Here is a 15181-nt window from a genome sequence, read left to right on the forward strand (position 1 = left end):
AAGGACAGAGGGTGTCTGGGGTCCCAAAACACGAAGAGTTCACCCAAAGCCCAGGTGCAACCCCTCCAAGAAAGGATTTAGGGTCCTGGTCCCATAGCTCAGTGAGAGCAAGACCCGTGAAGGCATCTCTCTTCCCGAATTCCTGCGGTACCTTTTGGGGGAAATTGAGATTTGCAGCCTCTGATTGTCACTAATAAATTAACGGTGCTGGCAGGCCGACAGGGCTGGGGATGGAGGGGTTTCCTCCCCCCCCGGAGAGCCTCGGGTTCCCACCCCCCCCAGCTCCCCAAAATAAAGGGCCGCTGCCAGCAGGCTCGGTGAGCGAGCATGACCTCATCCCTCAGACATGCCGGGCCGCGATTAGATTAAAACAAAATATTTACTGCTGCAGCATCGGTGGCAGAAGGCGCGCGCGGGGGGAACGCGGCCCCGGCCTCCGCGGGCAGGCCCAGCAGCGTGGGGCCCGCGAGCAGAGCCACTCGGGGCAGGACTGAGAGACCCCCAAGGGCCTCCCAAGCAGGGAGGCGGCTTCGGGCACCCTGCTCTGCTTTTGTCACACCCATGGTGCAGGAAGAAGCCTTCCTGGGGGGGGCTGCGAAGTCACCTTTCCCTAAATCCCACCACGCCACAATGCAAGGCAGGAACAAATCTGCAAGCCCTTGGGACAGACGGGTCGATCCCCGTCCCGGGGGGGGGCTTCAGCCTCCGCTCCGGCTCTTCCAGGTGTGGTCAAGGCCTCCCAGGAGGGTCCCGGAGGCTCCGCGCCCACCAAGGATGGCTGCTGAGAAGCATGAGCCCTGCTTGTGGAGGCAGGCACGTTGTCCGGAGACCATTCCTACCGAATCCCTCTCTAATCCCTGCTTAAAGACCTCCAAAGCTGGAGGCAGCCTCCACGAGCCCCTGGGACAAGTTTCTTTTTTGGTTTTCCATGCTAGCTTTTCACATGGGCTCCATGGGATGGTTAGGGTTGGAAGGGGCCCTTCAAACCAATCCAGCTTATAGGCACGGACATCTGCCACAAGATGTGGTTGTCCAACCCGACCACGAGCCCTTCCAGTGCCAGGGGAGCCGAGCTGCGAGCCTGGAGATGGGAAACAAGGTCAGGGAGATTTATACCAACAGCCCTGGGCGGCTTCCAGACCCTGGTGGAAAAGGAGAAGGGAAAAAGTTGCTCTCCTTCTAGGAACCGCCGCTCCGGCCGAGAAAGCACGGTTTGGAGAGAGACGCCTGCGGCGAGCGCCTGCACCCAAAATGTTTTAGGGGGATGCTCGAAGGCTGCGACCCCGATGGAAACACGGGGCGGCGGGGATGGGGAGGAGCTGTGGGAGATACGGTGCCCATCCCAGGCCTGACACCAGGGTGATGGGCTCCGCACCAAGATGCACGGGGAGGTATTTATCCACAAACAGGTTAACAGGCTAATTTCCTAAATAAACACAAAAGAACCCAATACATCAACGCGATGAGCCAGGCTAGCTTCGCGCAGCCTCCCTGAGGATACGCCTTCTCCTTTATACGCGCCGACCGCATTATTCATTTTTAATCATCCTCCCGCTAAAGTGAAACTTACTGGTGTGTAAAACCCAAATCTGTGGCTTTTTTTTCCCTCGCCTTCAGGCCAGCCACTGAGCACTTCCCGTCCCCCCGGGGCCTCGCTCATCCTCACAGCCACTTATCGTTCTGGCACGGCCGCTGCCAGCTCGCCAGCGAGTCCCACAGAGCCGCCTCGCCGCTTCCAATCTTCCATCTCAACCTGGGAAAAATCAATTTTTCATTCGCACAGGGGCCAGAAAACAGCTTTTCTGCCCCCAATATGCAAGGAAACAGCGAGGAAAAGCCTTTTCAAGCCCGCGGTCTGTGCGATGCCCCCAGCTTTTGACTTTTGCAGTCTCTCCTTTTAATGGATGCAGTCTGGGGCTGCTCGTGCATGGCATTTATTTTTAGTTTTCCGAGCCCTGGCTCTGCAGAAGCATCTTAATTGCTATTCTTTCGCTGGAAAATGAAACACAGATGCGCTCGCCGTGCCGAGGTCCAACAGCCTCCCTGCGCGGCGCGGAAAGGAAAACACGGGAACCTCCAAGGGAGCTGCTGGGTCAGGGCCGCTTCTCCAACACTGAAATAAATAAAAATAAAAATAAGAATCGATTTGACAAAACTGAGGGGGACCCCCTGCCCCCATCGATGTGCGATGAAGGACCAAGTGAGAGGTCCGGCCCATGGATGATGCAGCTTTGCTGGTCAAAGCCCCTTTCCCCAGGCTACTTTATTTAAGGGGAGGTTCATGGTGGGGGGGAAGGAAGGGTCCTTGCTCCCTTTCTCCCCCTTAAGCGGAGAATTTATCAATTTATCTATTTTCTGACAGATCTTTTGTTTCTATGGAGGCACAGCTGGGTATGAACGGATGAAGACGGCGCGAGTGGAGCCTGAAGAAAGCAACTTTCCTTTACAGGAGAAGCGAAATGAAAAAAAGAGACCAAATTAAAGAAAACGGGAAAAATAATAAACACACGTTTACCTCCCGTGGCCAGGAAGGAGCACTTAGCCCCGCCAACAGTTATAACTTCATCATAACTCATTACAGGCAGGCGTCCTCCTTTTAATTACGCCTTTGGGACGGGAACAACGATACCAACAAATATTAATAACAAAAAGTACGGGAACAGCAGCTCAGCAAGGAGCAGCACACATGAGCAAGCAAATTCCCTAGCGCAGCAACATCTGCGTGTACCTATTTTCCCTGGCAGGGGCCGAGGGCTCGCTTGCTCTGCTCGTGAAGGAGGCTGCGGTCGCCTTTTCAAAGCACGGGGGCCCACCTCCGCCTCCCCCAGCCCCACAAAGGCCACGTTCAGCGACACAAATAGCTTTTTTTTTTTCTTTTTTCTTTTTTCCACGGGCGGAATTGGGGCGTTTTCCTCCAAGTTTCCATGCCCCACCCCGGCCCACGCGTGCATCCCGGGGAGGGCACACCTCGAAGCACAATTTCCCTCCCGTTTTTTTGCGCTCCTCGCCGGTGCCCTGGGTCAGCTCACCTTCCCAGCTGCCCAACATCTTTAGGGCTTTATTTCACCAGCAATGTTCCCACCCCCAGATAAATAGGGAACAAACACTCATTTTTTCACATCCACGCTCATTCATACCCCCCTCGGCCTTTTCCTTCCAGTCAATTGTTTCTGCTCGAAATCGCTTGTTCCGAAGGTGGGAAAGCAGAAAGAAGCCTTTGAGCCCCCCGGTGCAGGTGATGCAAATCTCCAGCCTTCATTACCCAGATTAAAGGGCTGGGGTTCCGAAGCAATTAAAAACCTGCCTAATTAAGCCCCTGCTCAGCCTCTCCGCTGGTTATTAGGCAGGGTTTTCGGGGGGGCAAAGGGGCAGGAGAAGGTGCAGCCGCCCAGCGCGTCCCCTTATTCCCTGTGAGCCCATTCCCATCGCTAAAAGATGAACAGAAACACCCAGCTGGGACAAAATATTTCTGCATTTAAAAAGAAAAAGGAAAACCAAAACACCCGGTGAAGTCAGAAATAAAACACCATCGAGGGAGCCTTTGGGGAAGTGGGGCTCTCACACTGCAGCAGGAACCATGCCAACGCTTTAAAAAAAAAATAAATAAATAAAACCTCTTGCTATTTTTAAATTATTTTTTTCCACCCTCTGCTTTTTAATTTCTGCTGTCTGCACCTCCTGCCGCTGGCAGCGGATGAAAGTGGCTGCTGGGGCAGAGGGAGTGTGTGCTGCTGCTCTGGTACCCCGCATCCGGCCCTGTCGTCCCGTCCCGTCCCGCTCCTGCCCTCCCCAGAGCCCTGCCTGCAGGGAAGGGGTGCCCGACTGAGCACCCTTTCTTCATTAACTCCGTTTTGCATCTAATCATCTAATTAAAAATAAATCTCGCAGCCTTGATGATGCCTGTAAGCATGCTCCAGATGTATTTTCCACCAAGCCGATGCTCAGAGGCAAGGCTCCCACTCACCCCCTGCCTTCTCACCGCCAAACCCCAGCCCCATCCACAGCGGAAAACCAGGAAGAACAAGCAAATCCACCCGAAAACTAAACACCCCCGGATGTGCAAGGACCGTGAGTCCCAACCCAGGCTGCAAAGGTTTGGGTCTGTGTGTACACCTAGCCATATATACCAGGGTACAAGGGCTTGGGTCCGTGCGTACACAAACCCATCCGTGGGTGTGTACATAAATACATATCGGTGTGTCTACAACCACACACACCCACGCCATGCTCACTATTAAGCACCTGTCCGACAGCTTTTTGTTTAATTTACAACACTTTTATTGCGTCGTGGAGAACCCCCTCAATTCTTCTCCTGCAGGTAGTAGCTTCGGGGCTATCCCCTCCCTCCCTCTCCCTATCATTTTTTATTTTATTTTATTTTATTTTTTGGGGGGGGGAGGGGGAACAGTCTATTTTCCTGAAGGCAGCATCCCTCTCCGTCCCCCTACACCACGTCCCCGTGGCTCTGCGCCCGCCAGCGCCCGCGCAGCCTCCGCAGCGGCTCCTCGTCCTCCGGCCCCTCCAGCTCGGGGAAGCCCAGCCGGTCCAGCACCTCGTAGACACCGGCCACGGCCGCCACCTGGAAGCAGAGCAGAGAGGCTGAGGCGGTTTTGCCCCCTCCACCCGTCCTCCAGCCCCAGAAGGAGGACGGGGAGCAGCGGCCGCTGCGTCCCCGCGCGCGACCCCGAGCCGGGGGGAAGCATGGACCACCGCCTGCGTGGCACCGACCCCTCCCCGAGCTTCCCTCCAGCTGCTGCCTGGTTTTATAAGCTGCTTTATGGTTTGTTAGCTTTGGCACCCTTCCGGAAAAGAAGTTACAATGTCGCCTTGTTGATGGTTGGTTGTTTTTTTTTGGAAAAAGAACTGAAAATGCAAAGCTTGTGCTGGAGCACCGCGTGGAGCCAAAGGCTCCTTTGATGCGTGGTGGGGCGCACCTCCTCCCTGAAAACAGGGGCAGAGGAGGCAGGTTTAAGCCCAGGATGAGGAAAAGAGCGGAATTTCTTCCAGAACAATGCGGCTGGTGGGGATTTCTTGGATTTGAGGTCTTCCCCCTCCTCCAGCGAGGTGTGCCTTGAGGAGCGAGGCTGGGGTCAAGGAGCTGGAGCAAGAGGAGGGACAAGGAGCATCACAGTGCGTTTTGCACATCAAAACGTGATAAAAAATGAAATATGGGGTGCTTTGTAAGGTTGTCCCCATGCAAACATACAGGATACAACCTCCTGGACCTGGGCTAGGAGGAGGACCTGGCACCAGGAATATTTCCCAGCACAAATTAGGGGCAAGGCACAAGGCTCTCCCAGCTCGCCGAGGTGCAGCGTTTTCCTAAAACCCGATGTGTCTCCATCCAGGTAGGTTAATAAACAGCTTGTTTAGGACGCTGTGTTGCAACCAGAGCTTTCCCAGCCCTGGGAGTGCTCAGAGCTGGTGTTTCGGGCTGCGATGAGAGGTGACAGTGGGCTGGGTCCAGCACCCGTTGCACGTGCATGACGATGGCACGTGCAGAATCATGGCTGAGAACGGAGACACCTCCCCGTCACACCAAACTCTGGTCCGCACAAAAGCCCTACCTCGCGCATCCAGAGGCTGAAGGGCCGCTGCCAGGAGTCCTTCTTCTCCAGGTGCAGGTAGGCGTTGAAGAGGATCAGGTAGATGTAGCGCTCCAGGTACTGCAAGCTCCTCAGCCGCAGCAGCCGCCGCTCCTGCTCATCCTTGCCCGACCGCCCCTGGAAGCGCAAGGACGAAAAGAAGCTCAGCAGCCTAAGCTCTCATCGGGCTGTGGCTTCCAGCAACACGAAAAGCTTCCCCTTTTACCCCACAGCCCTCAAAAATAGAGGAGGCGTTCCTATGCCCGTGCCCAGCATCCTGCCCCTCTCCAGGCGGGAGCAGAGCAAACTGCTCCGGCTTACATTTAGTTTTGTTTTTTTTCCCCAACTTCACAGCCCTGTTCATGGCAGGACGGTGAGATCAGGTCTGCCCTGGGAAAAGACATCTCCTCTGCGTGTACACGCCAATATTTGGGGCGAGTGGATCCTGATGTGGCTTCTCTGAGCGTTTCTGACCCTGCTCGAAGCCCAGAAGGGGGAGATGGAGAGGACGCAACTGGGTTAAAGACCACGGCCAGCATCAGAGCAACGTGGCCCGGCAGAAATGACCAGTAAACCAAGGAACCTAACGAAGACTGTTATCCTTGTAGCGTTTATCCCAAGAAACGCTGCAGCAAACCCAGGGCAGCTCTGCAGCAGCCAGGCTGGGAGGAAGCAGGCAGCTCGCTGCTGTCGGCTCCTGCCGAGGAAACCTCCCCAAACAACACATCTTCCGGCAGCGGAAGGAATGCATCAACCTATTTTTTCCTCCTGGGTTGGGATGGGAAGGGCTAGGGAGGAATCCGAGCCGAGCACCGCACATTTTCCTTCCCTCCCGATCGTCCTAACCCTGCGGAGCATCCCCTGCAAGGCTCTGAAAGCTGCTCCCACCCGCCCGAGAGCGAAACAAAGAGCAGGATGCAACCCAAAGCCGTTCTGCAAAGCCCAGAAGGGGGTTTGGGGTGCCTGGAAGCACATCCACTTCTTCCAGCTTGCATCTGCCAGCCAGAGCAGAGATGTCCCCACGGAGCCGGCCCATCCCGGGCTCACTTTTGGGGGGGGGGGGGAAAAGGCAAAAAAAAAAAAAAAACCAAGCACTTGCACATGCCCTCTTCAAGGTGGCGATAAAAGGCTCTTCCTACGGCGGGGGAGCAGGGCAGCGGATGGCTCCCTGCTTATCTCCCTTCCCCATCAGGCCGGGCTGGACGCAGCTGGCCGGGAAACAGGATGCGGCCCAGGAACACCCCTGCGCTGCTCCTCGCTGCCAAGCACCGGCGAGAGGGGCAGGGAGGTCGCGGGAACTGGCAGGCGTCTTCCGAAAAATAAATGCTGCTCATAAACGGGAGCAGCTCCGCGCCGGAGCCGGAGGAGCCAGCGGGGATGGGAGGAGAAGGGGACGGAGCGGCCCTGCCCTCTGCCGGCTGCGGCGCCGGGATGCACGGGGTGCCGGAGCACCACGACCCCGTCACCTTGGGGAAGGGACCCCAAAGGGTGAAAAAAGCCCCAGCACCTTAACTCCCTGCTTTCCCTTCAGCCCCCCTAAACCAGCTGTGGTGGGCGCCGAGAGCGCGCCGGAGCCGTCGGGCTGTGCTGGGTCATCCCACAGCGCTGGGGAAAGCCGGGGAGGAACCCAAAAGCCACCGCTGACGGAGCCCCAGCGCCCTTCTCGTGACAAATCCCACAGCTGCAGCCGGAGAATCTGCCCCGCTCCGGGATCCAGCCGTCCTCCCTGGGGTCCCCCAGATGGAAAGGGGCCCGGAGGTGCTGCTCACCTGCCGGTAGGTGCAGATGATGATTTCTCGGAGGTGGTAGTGCATGGGCGTCATGGTCTCGCTGACCGTGTCCAGGGCCATGTCCACCTCCTTCTTCATCCGGTGGCCGTCGGGCAGGAGCTGGACCACCTTCATCACGACCTCGAGTGGGGACAAAGCAAAAGGGGCTTCACCTGGAGCCCCCAACCCAACCTCCCCGTGCCCATGCTCACCTCCCGCCCCAGGGGGGGGACCTACTCCCTCCAGGCAAGGAGGGCTGGCGCGTCCTGCAGGGCTCAGGGAACCCTACAGCGTGCGGCCAGGCCGGCCGCAGGACTCACCTCGAACTCCCCCTTGGTGTACTTGGCGTCGGGCACGCTCACGATCTCGTCCTCGCTGGCCTCGGGGACGCCCTGTGGCGGGGCAGGGAGGGACGGGGCGTTAGGTGCGCGCGGGCCCAGCCCCCCCAGCCCCCCTGCAGCCGGTACCCACAGCGCAGTGCCACAGCGCCAGGACGGCGATGACCATGGCCGTGGTGGTCCGGCCCCGGCCGCTGGCGCAGTTGAAGACGAAGGCTGCCCGCGAGTCCTCGGCCAGGGTGGTCTTCATCGCCTCCAGCAGCCGGTCAAAGTCCTGCCGAGGGCAAAGCCAGGATTTAGGGAGGGTGCTGCCCCCCCGCCCGCCCAGGCTGGGGGACGAGGTGACACGGCCGGTACCTGCTCCTTGGGAGCGCAGAAGTCGGGGATGGGGATGCGCCGGTAGGTCAGGCCCGGGCAGGTGCTCTTGTGCTGGTTGAAGATCTCCTGCGTGGTCAGGCAGCTCTTGAACATCTTCTTCTGCTTCTCCGCCTCCAGGTAGACCTCCAGCCACTGCTGCGACTTCAGCAGGTCGCCCTTCAGCGCGGACTCGAGCTTCTGCAGAGGACGGAGGGACCCTAGCCTTCACAACATCAGACCCGCTCCTCGTCCACCTCATCCCCTGATTTTATTTTTATTTTTTTTAATCCCCTCTCAACCACCCTGCAGCCAACGCAGACCCACATGCCAGGTCCTGGCCACCACTTCTGCCCAGGGACCGTGGGCACCGCAATCCTCCTGGACCCTGCAGAGCTCCTCCAGGGTGAGGAGCTCTGCCCCCTGCCCCCTGCCCCAAAAAAAAGCCCCCAAAAAGCCCCAAAAAAGGAGCTGTGAGGGCTGAGGGACTAACAAAGCCCGGTTTCCCTGTGCACATCCCTCATGAGGGCTCCGCAGAGGGGGAGATGCCTTTCCCTCAGCGGGAACACGACCTACGCCTCTGTCCCACATCCAGCTATTTATCTGCAAAAAAAAAGCTCGCAAGAATGGAAAACGAGGTCAAATTTAGCTCAAATGGGCCAGAGGGCAAAGTTTAGAAGCGCAAAGAAGAGGAAAGGCATGACAGAGACAAGGAGAAGATCAGCAGCACCGGCCAGGATCGGTGCTGGGGAGCATCCTCCATGCTCCCCCTGGTGCAACCCTTGTCCATCGTCCCTCCTGCCCGAGGCGGGATGAGGCACCCCAAAACCCCAGGCTCACCTCCAGCTGCTCGGGCGTGGAGGCGGGCACGGGGACGAGCTCGTCGAGGCTCCCCGGCTCCCTGAGCGTGTAGACCTGCTCGTTGCCCTCCAGCACCACCTCCTCCCGCAGGTTGACCCACAAGATGCGCGAGTGCTTCCTCTTGGCGTCCGTCAGGTACCGCAGGACGCTCCCGAGGGTCTAGGGCGAGGGGTGGCCGAGGTGAGGGGACGGCACCCGGAGGGGTGGCCCTGCCCCGTGCGGGGTGCGTGCCCCTCACCTTGGAGCTGGGCTGCGCCGTCCCGTAGACGGGCATCTTGGGCACCCGTCGGAAGTTGGCCACGCTCATCTCCTTGATGGTGCTCAGCACGTCCGGGCAGAAGCGCTCGTCCGCCACCTGCAGCGGGACGGACAGGGCTGGGCGTCCCATCCTCACCTGGGGACCTGGAGACCCCCAAAACTCCCCCCCCTGCCCTGCCACGGAGCAACCCTGCTCCTCCCACCCCGCCAAACCAATCCGAGGTCGGGCACCAGGACGGGTACTCACCAGCACCCGCGCACCCTTGGCCAGGAGGTCCCCTGGGACGGCGAGCTCGGAGGAGCCGATGTCCGCCTGCAGCCGGTACAGCTCGGGGTGCCGGCACATCCACCTGCTGAAGCTGAGGGCAAAGCCCAGGGGGTACTGCCGGCGGGGGGCCGGGGGGGCGCGCCGTCAGCCTGGGCTCGCTCCCCCTGCCCGGCACCTCTCCGCCTCCGTGCGCTTCCAAAACCCCCCGGCCGCGGCAGCTCGGAGGTGGCCCCGCCACCCGGCGACGAAGGCGGGGGGGGCCCTTACCTGCTCGTGAAGGTAGTAGTTGAAAGCAAGCAGGTAGAAATAGCGCTCGAGGCTCTGCTGGACCCTCTGGAGGAAGCGTTCTTTGGTGCTGCCCCCCTGGAAGCAAGTGCGGGTGGCACTCGTCACGGCCAGCACGGAGCTGGGGCAGGAGCCCCTTCTCCTGGAGCACGCAGGGCAGGAGAGCACCACGAGCTGGCACGGAAGAGCAGCAGGCAAGCTGGCCCAAGGCATTTTAAAACAGTCATTTTGGGGGAGAAGGAGACAGAAATCCCACTGGAATCCCTGAGAAGGTTTCATGGTGGTTTTGTTGTGTTTTTTCTTTTTTTTTTTTGCGTGTTTACACTAACTTCACCAAGTTGTTTGCTTGGAAAGAAACTGCTTCCAAAGGAGGAGAGGGGTGAAAAACCTACAGAACCCTATCTGGAATAGTTTTTGCTGCTTTTTTTTGTTTAGTTTTGAAATGAAACATTTCAAGTTTTTCCACACCGAGTGATGCTTAGAGCCATAAATTTGCATTTCGGATCAAACAAAGCCTTCCCCTTCACCCAGGGACGCGCCGGGAGCGGGTCCAACAGGACACGAGCTGCCTGCCTGTCCCGGGGAGACAATGTCCAGATGCTGACAGAGAGCAAAACCCAAAAGGAGGGGGGCTGATCCACGCAAGGTGCTCACACCACCCCAGACACCCCTACGGCCGAGATGCTCGGGCTGCTGGGTTTCCCCAGGGGCTGCTGGGTGTCCTGCTGGGGACGCAAGCTGGGAACCCGGGGACTTTCTGCAACTGGGAAACCACCCGACCTCGACCTCAGGGGCCACGTACACCCAGTCCTCCTTCCCTGCAAGCAAAACCCCATCCCAGACACGATGGGAAGCCTGCAATTCAGGAGGCGCACCGCTGGAGATCCTCCCCTGCTGCCCGGGTGGAGCCGGTTACGTCGCCGAGGCAGCGGCATAGATTCACGAGTCTTTATCGACGCGGTTTCTGCAAGATGAAGCCATCCCGCTGCCATCTATCAGGAGGCAGAGCAGCACGTTTGCTCTGGGAACTCCAGACAAAGCCCAGGAGGACGGAGCCGTGCCAGGGTTGGACCGGGGAGAGCAGGGTACCGCCAGGATGCGGCCGAGCATCCCACCCCAGCCCCTGCATCGCGCCTACCGCCGCGCCGGGACCTAAATCTCCACTTTTTCCACCCAGCTCGGGGCAGTTCTTCGTGGGATAAATCCTCCGTGCCTTTCCTCTCTGCCTCTCCTCCCCACACACACCCCCCGGCACATTTTCCTGGCCCCTGGCCATTGTTTAAACGTGCTCTCGCTACGTGCAGACTTCAAATAAACACTCCTCTCGGCTAATTTACGGCAGTCCGCGGCCATTCGTTTTCCGCCGTCTAGGAGGACAAGGAGCAGCCCTCCCCGGTGCGAGGAGAGGGTCACCCGGGGCACCTTTCACCCCCGGAGCACCCAGCCTGGGCACCCACGGGTGCCCCCATGGCTGCACCCACACCTGGCCCCGCGGCCGAGCGGACACAGCTTCGTGCCATCGCCTGGAGCGGCCCCAAACGGACCCGAATCCACCCTAAAAAAGGAACCGATAGGGGGAAATTTGGGTTTTCCGGCTCTAGCAGCTCATTCATCACCCTGATGGAAAAATTCGCCTCCAAAAAGGCTGGAAGGGAAGTTAAAAGATGAGCCAGGTGCACCTGGGGTCTGCGCCGCCTCTGCCGGCCAAGAGCGAGATGCTGGACATCAACCTGCCGCTTCTCCAGTTTCGGAGACGACAAAATAATACTTTATAATATTTTTTGGCCCAAAGGCATCTTCCAGAGGCAATGGTAATGCCCAAAAAGAGCAGATTTCCCCAACTTTACAGCCCTCAACCCCCCCAAAAAAAAAACAAAACGCAACGCACCCCAACCTCCCAGGTTCGCGTGTCCCTGGGACGCTTCCAGGGCGCAGGAAGTCTCAGATTTCCACAATTTACATTCTTCCCATCCGCTCACAGAAACATTTCTGTAAATTACTGCTGCCAAGCGGCCGAGCCATCCTCTAATTAACGGCTCGCTAACGAGGGCCCCCAGCCGACACCCCAGGGCTCGGCGTGGCGCAGTGTTGAGCATGGGGGATGTTGCTCCTCACCCCCCCAAAGCCACGCGGGCGGTGGTACCTGGGTCTGGCGGTCTTCCCCAATCCCATCCAGCTTCTTCTTGGCCTCGTGGATGGCTTCCTTCATGTCGTGCATCTCTGAGCAGAAGGCAATGGCAGTGTCCACCTTGCATGGGGGAGAGTTGGTCAACGGAGCCCTCCTTGCCCACCCCGAGCTCTCCGGGGGCCGTGCAGCTCCCCGCTTACCTCCTCCACCATCTGCTGCCCTTTGGGGACCACCTCGATGAAGCTCTGGATCACCCGAAACCTGGCCCTCGGCGACGTTTTGGCCGGCGGCTGAGGGCTGCCCGCGGGGACGGGAGGGAAAATTAAAGAAAGGGGGGCATCAAACCCACGCCCACCAGGGTCACCCCATGGCCCCGGGGACGGTCCCTGCTTACTCGGGCTTCTGCGTGGCTCCCCGGTGGTGGAGGAGGACGAGGGTGCCCATGGCCATGGCCAGGTTGGTCCTGCCCACGCCGGTCTGGCAGCTGAAGAGCAGCGCCGGGGGGGGGTCTGCCAGGGTCCCGCAGCAGGAGGCCGGGGCTCTCCTAGGAGGAAAGGAGGAGGAGAGGGATGGTGCGGGCCCACGGGCGGTGGTGTAACGACGGCAACAACGAGCATGGAGCTACCATGAGCACCCCCAGCACCCTGCCTGCAAACCCCACCACCCCAAATCCCCACGGGGCCGGCGCTTTCCCTCGTCTCACCCTGAGGAAGCGGATGAAGGCATCGAAGTGCTCCTCCAGCGGGGCGCCGTCGGCGGGCAGGGGCAGGCGGTGGTAGCGGTAGGTGGGCAGGAGGAAGACGGGCCGGCGGTACACCTCCTCCGTCACCTGGACGTCCTCCTCGCCCTGCACCCGCACGGCGCGCGGCTCGTCCCGCAACCGCTCAATGTCGTCGTAGACGTAGTAGACCCCCTCGCTCAGCTGCGCGAAGTCGTGGATCTGGAGGAGACGGGGATCGCCGTCAGCACCCATGGGTGGCCGACCACCTCCAACCCCCCCTTGTGGGATGCCCAAAGGGGGCCATCTCCATCTCAGCTCCTCAGGTCTTTGCTCTGCTGGACACCAAACTACGTGGAGATGAACGTCAGAGGGTGGTGACCCTTGCCACGGCCCCACCGGCATCACCTCTTTGCGGATGGTGAGCTCCAGGTCCTCCACGCGCAGCCCTCGGCGCAGGCCGCAGAGGTTCTCGTGGAGGCTCTCCTTGCCCCGCGGCGTGTAGGCCACGAAGTCGCCCTCCACCCGCAGGAAGAGCACGGGCTCCTCGCGGACGCAGAAGAAGACACACTCCTGGAAAGACAGCCACGGATGAGGCGTGCTGGGGATGGCACTGCTTACATTAAGACGAGGCTTCCCAAAAACCTTCCCTTCCCAAAGCCTTCCCTCCTCCATGGCCAGCAGCCCTGGAGCGCGTAGGCTGCTGTCCCCAAAGATCTCCCGTTGCTTCTCCATGACCCTACTTTTTCCATGACCCTACTTTTCCGGGACCCTGCTGAAATAAAAGCAGGAACGCTCCGATTTTGAGCCACACCAACCTTGTGGCCCTCTCTCTGCAGCTTCTGCAGAACCAGCCTGAAGCCGCTGAGGCTGGGCTGCCCCATGCCAAACACCGCGTAGCCGCCCTTGGCTTGCCGGAAATTCGGGGCGCCGCAGCTGCCGGTGGTGTTCAAGGCATCCAGCTTGCCGTGCACGTCTCTGACCATGAAATATTTCCCCTGCGGGGTAAGAAAGAGATGGAGCCGGATCCGAGCGCCGGCGGCGGGCGGGGGGCCAGGCGCGGCGATGCCCACCTGCACCAGGTAGTGCTCCGGCGCGGCCTCGGAGATGCGCCCCACCGTGTAGTTGGCCTTCAGCAGCTCGTCGTGGATCTGGAACTCCTCCCTGCAGTTGTACCTGGAGAAAACACACGGCATAGTCACGAAAAAATAAAAATTATTTTTTAAAAAAAGGCGATTTTTTTCGCTGGAGCGGGACGGGAGCGTGCAATAGGGCCACCCAACACGAGGGGGACACCAAACCAGACGGAGGGCGATGCCCGAAGGTCTTGCGCGCGGCCGCCCCGACTCACGTGATGACCACGGGCGCCACTTTGTTGGTGATGATGGATTTGGCCTTGCTGTTGTGCAGCCCGAGGGCCTGGAAGGAGTGGATGCTCAGCGAGCGCTGGTCCTCCATGGTCCCGATGCCGTGCACGCTCTCGAAGGCGGAGGCCGGGCCGGTCTGCTGCGCCGCGCTGGCGGTCGTACCCATCATCCGCAGGCGGCTGCACGGGGAAAACAAGCAGGGGGGAGGTGAGAGGGATTTTTTCGGCCGCCCGGCGCGGCGAGGAGAGGCCCATTTCCGAAGAAACACGAACCCAGCCCTTCCCGTGCTCTCCGGTTTCCTTCCCGCGCTCCTTACGGGCTTTCTCCCCCCTCGTCCTCCGCCGGGCAGGGTCCGGCCCCGGTGCAGCCCGATTCCCAGCGCCGCGGCCCCTCCGCCATCGGGGCTCGGTTTGCGGGAGCGGAGGGGGAAGGAGAAAGCCGGGATCCGGTCCCCAAAATCTGATGAGTCAGCAGATGGCACTGCAGAGTGACCCGGCGGCTTCCCGTCCCCGCAGGACAGCCATGAGCCCCGCCAGCAACGTGGAAAAGGCTCGGAGAGCCGGGAAATCTAGCTGGGCGTTTCGGGTCGCCCCAATTTCCTCCCGGGCTCCCCCGCAGGCGTGCGGGCAACGCCGGGGCGTGCGTGCTCACGGGGGCGTGTGCATGCACCAGGGCGGGCGTGCGGACGCGGGCACGCTTGCACACACGTGCAAGCTTCATGCGTGCACACGCGTGTGCTTGCAGAGGAGGGAGCGGGGCGGGAGAGCGGAGCCCGCTCGTCCCCAAAGGCAGGGGACAGCCAGGAGCATCCCGCCACGCTCGGCCACCCCGGGACAAAGCGCCGACTGTCCTTGCCGGGAAGAGCAGGGGAGGAAAAAAAAAAAAAAAGAAAAAAAAAAAAAAGGCGCTTTTCGTGCTTTTAGAGCAAACGCTCGGGCTTGCACAGGGCTCGCCTGGCCGGGCACAGCACGTGCTGGAAGCCTGCGGATGCTCCGCAGCCTGTCCAGCAGGTTTGCAAGAGGCTGGATCTTCGCCGCCGTGCAGAGAGCCACCCTACGTCCCCTAAATCCCAAAAAATCGATCCAAAAAAAAATCCCGTTTGCAAGCCCTGGTGGAAAAAAAAAAAAAAAAAAGAGTGGTGTTCCCACTCACCGGCGGGCATTTCCCAACCCCGTAGCGGCCCCGAAAGCCCTCCGCCGCCTCGTCGGCCCCCGAACTACCCGCGGGCAGACCGCGAGGCCGGGTCGGTC

At 59.8% G+C, this 15181-nt stretch overlaps 1 protein-coding gene across 1 annotated transcript; it reads right to left on the reverse strand.

The window, feature by feature from the left end:
• Positions 1-4254: 4254 nt before the first annotated feature.
• Positions 4255-14553, reverse strand: LOC118157508 (paladin-like). Its single transcript, XM_035311869.1, is given in 20 exon segments — positions 4255-4579; positions 5568-5723; positions 7355-7495; positions 7675-7746; positions 7826-7966; positions 8050-8247; positions 8887-9066; positions 9146-9262; positions 9413-9547; positions 9701-9796; positions 11862-11966; positions 12047-12143; positions 12241-12362; positions 12364-12390; positions 12550-12786; positions 12973-13137; positions 13383-13562; positions 13638-13740; positions 13916-14110; positions 14248-14553. Coding segments are annotated over 20 exon segments (2685 nt in total). The 5' UTR covers positions 14331-14553; the 3' UTR covers positions 4255-4444.
• Between the last annotated feature and the right edge of the window lie 628 nt (positions 14554-15181).

Source organism: Oxyura jamaicensis (genome assembly GCF_011077185.1).
Source record: "Oxyura jamaicensis isolate SHBP4307 breed ruddy duck chromosome 6 unlocalized genomic scaffold, BPBGC_Ojam_1.0 oxy6_random_OJ106625, whole genome shotgun sequence".
NCBI lineage: Eukaryota > Metazoa > Chordata > Aves > Anseriformes > Anatidae > Oxyura > Oxyura jamaicensis.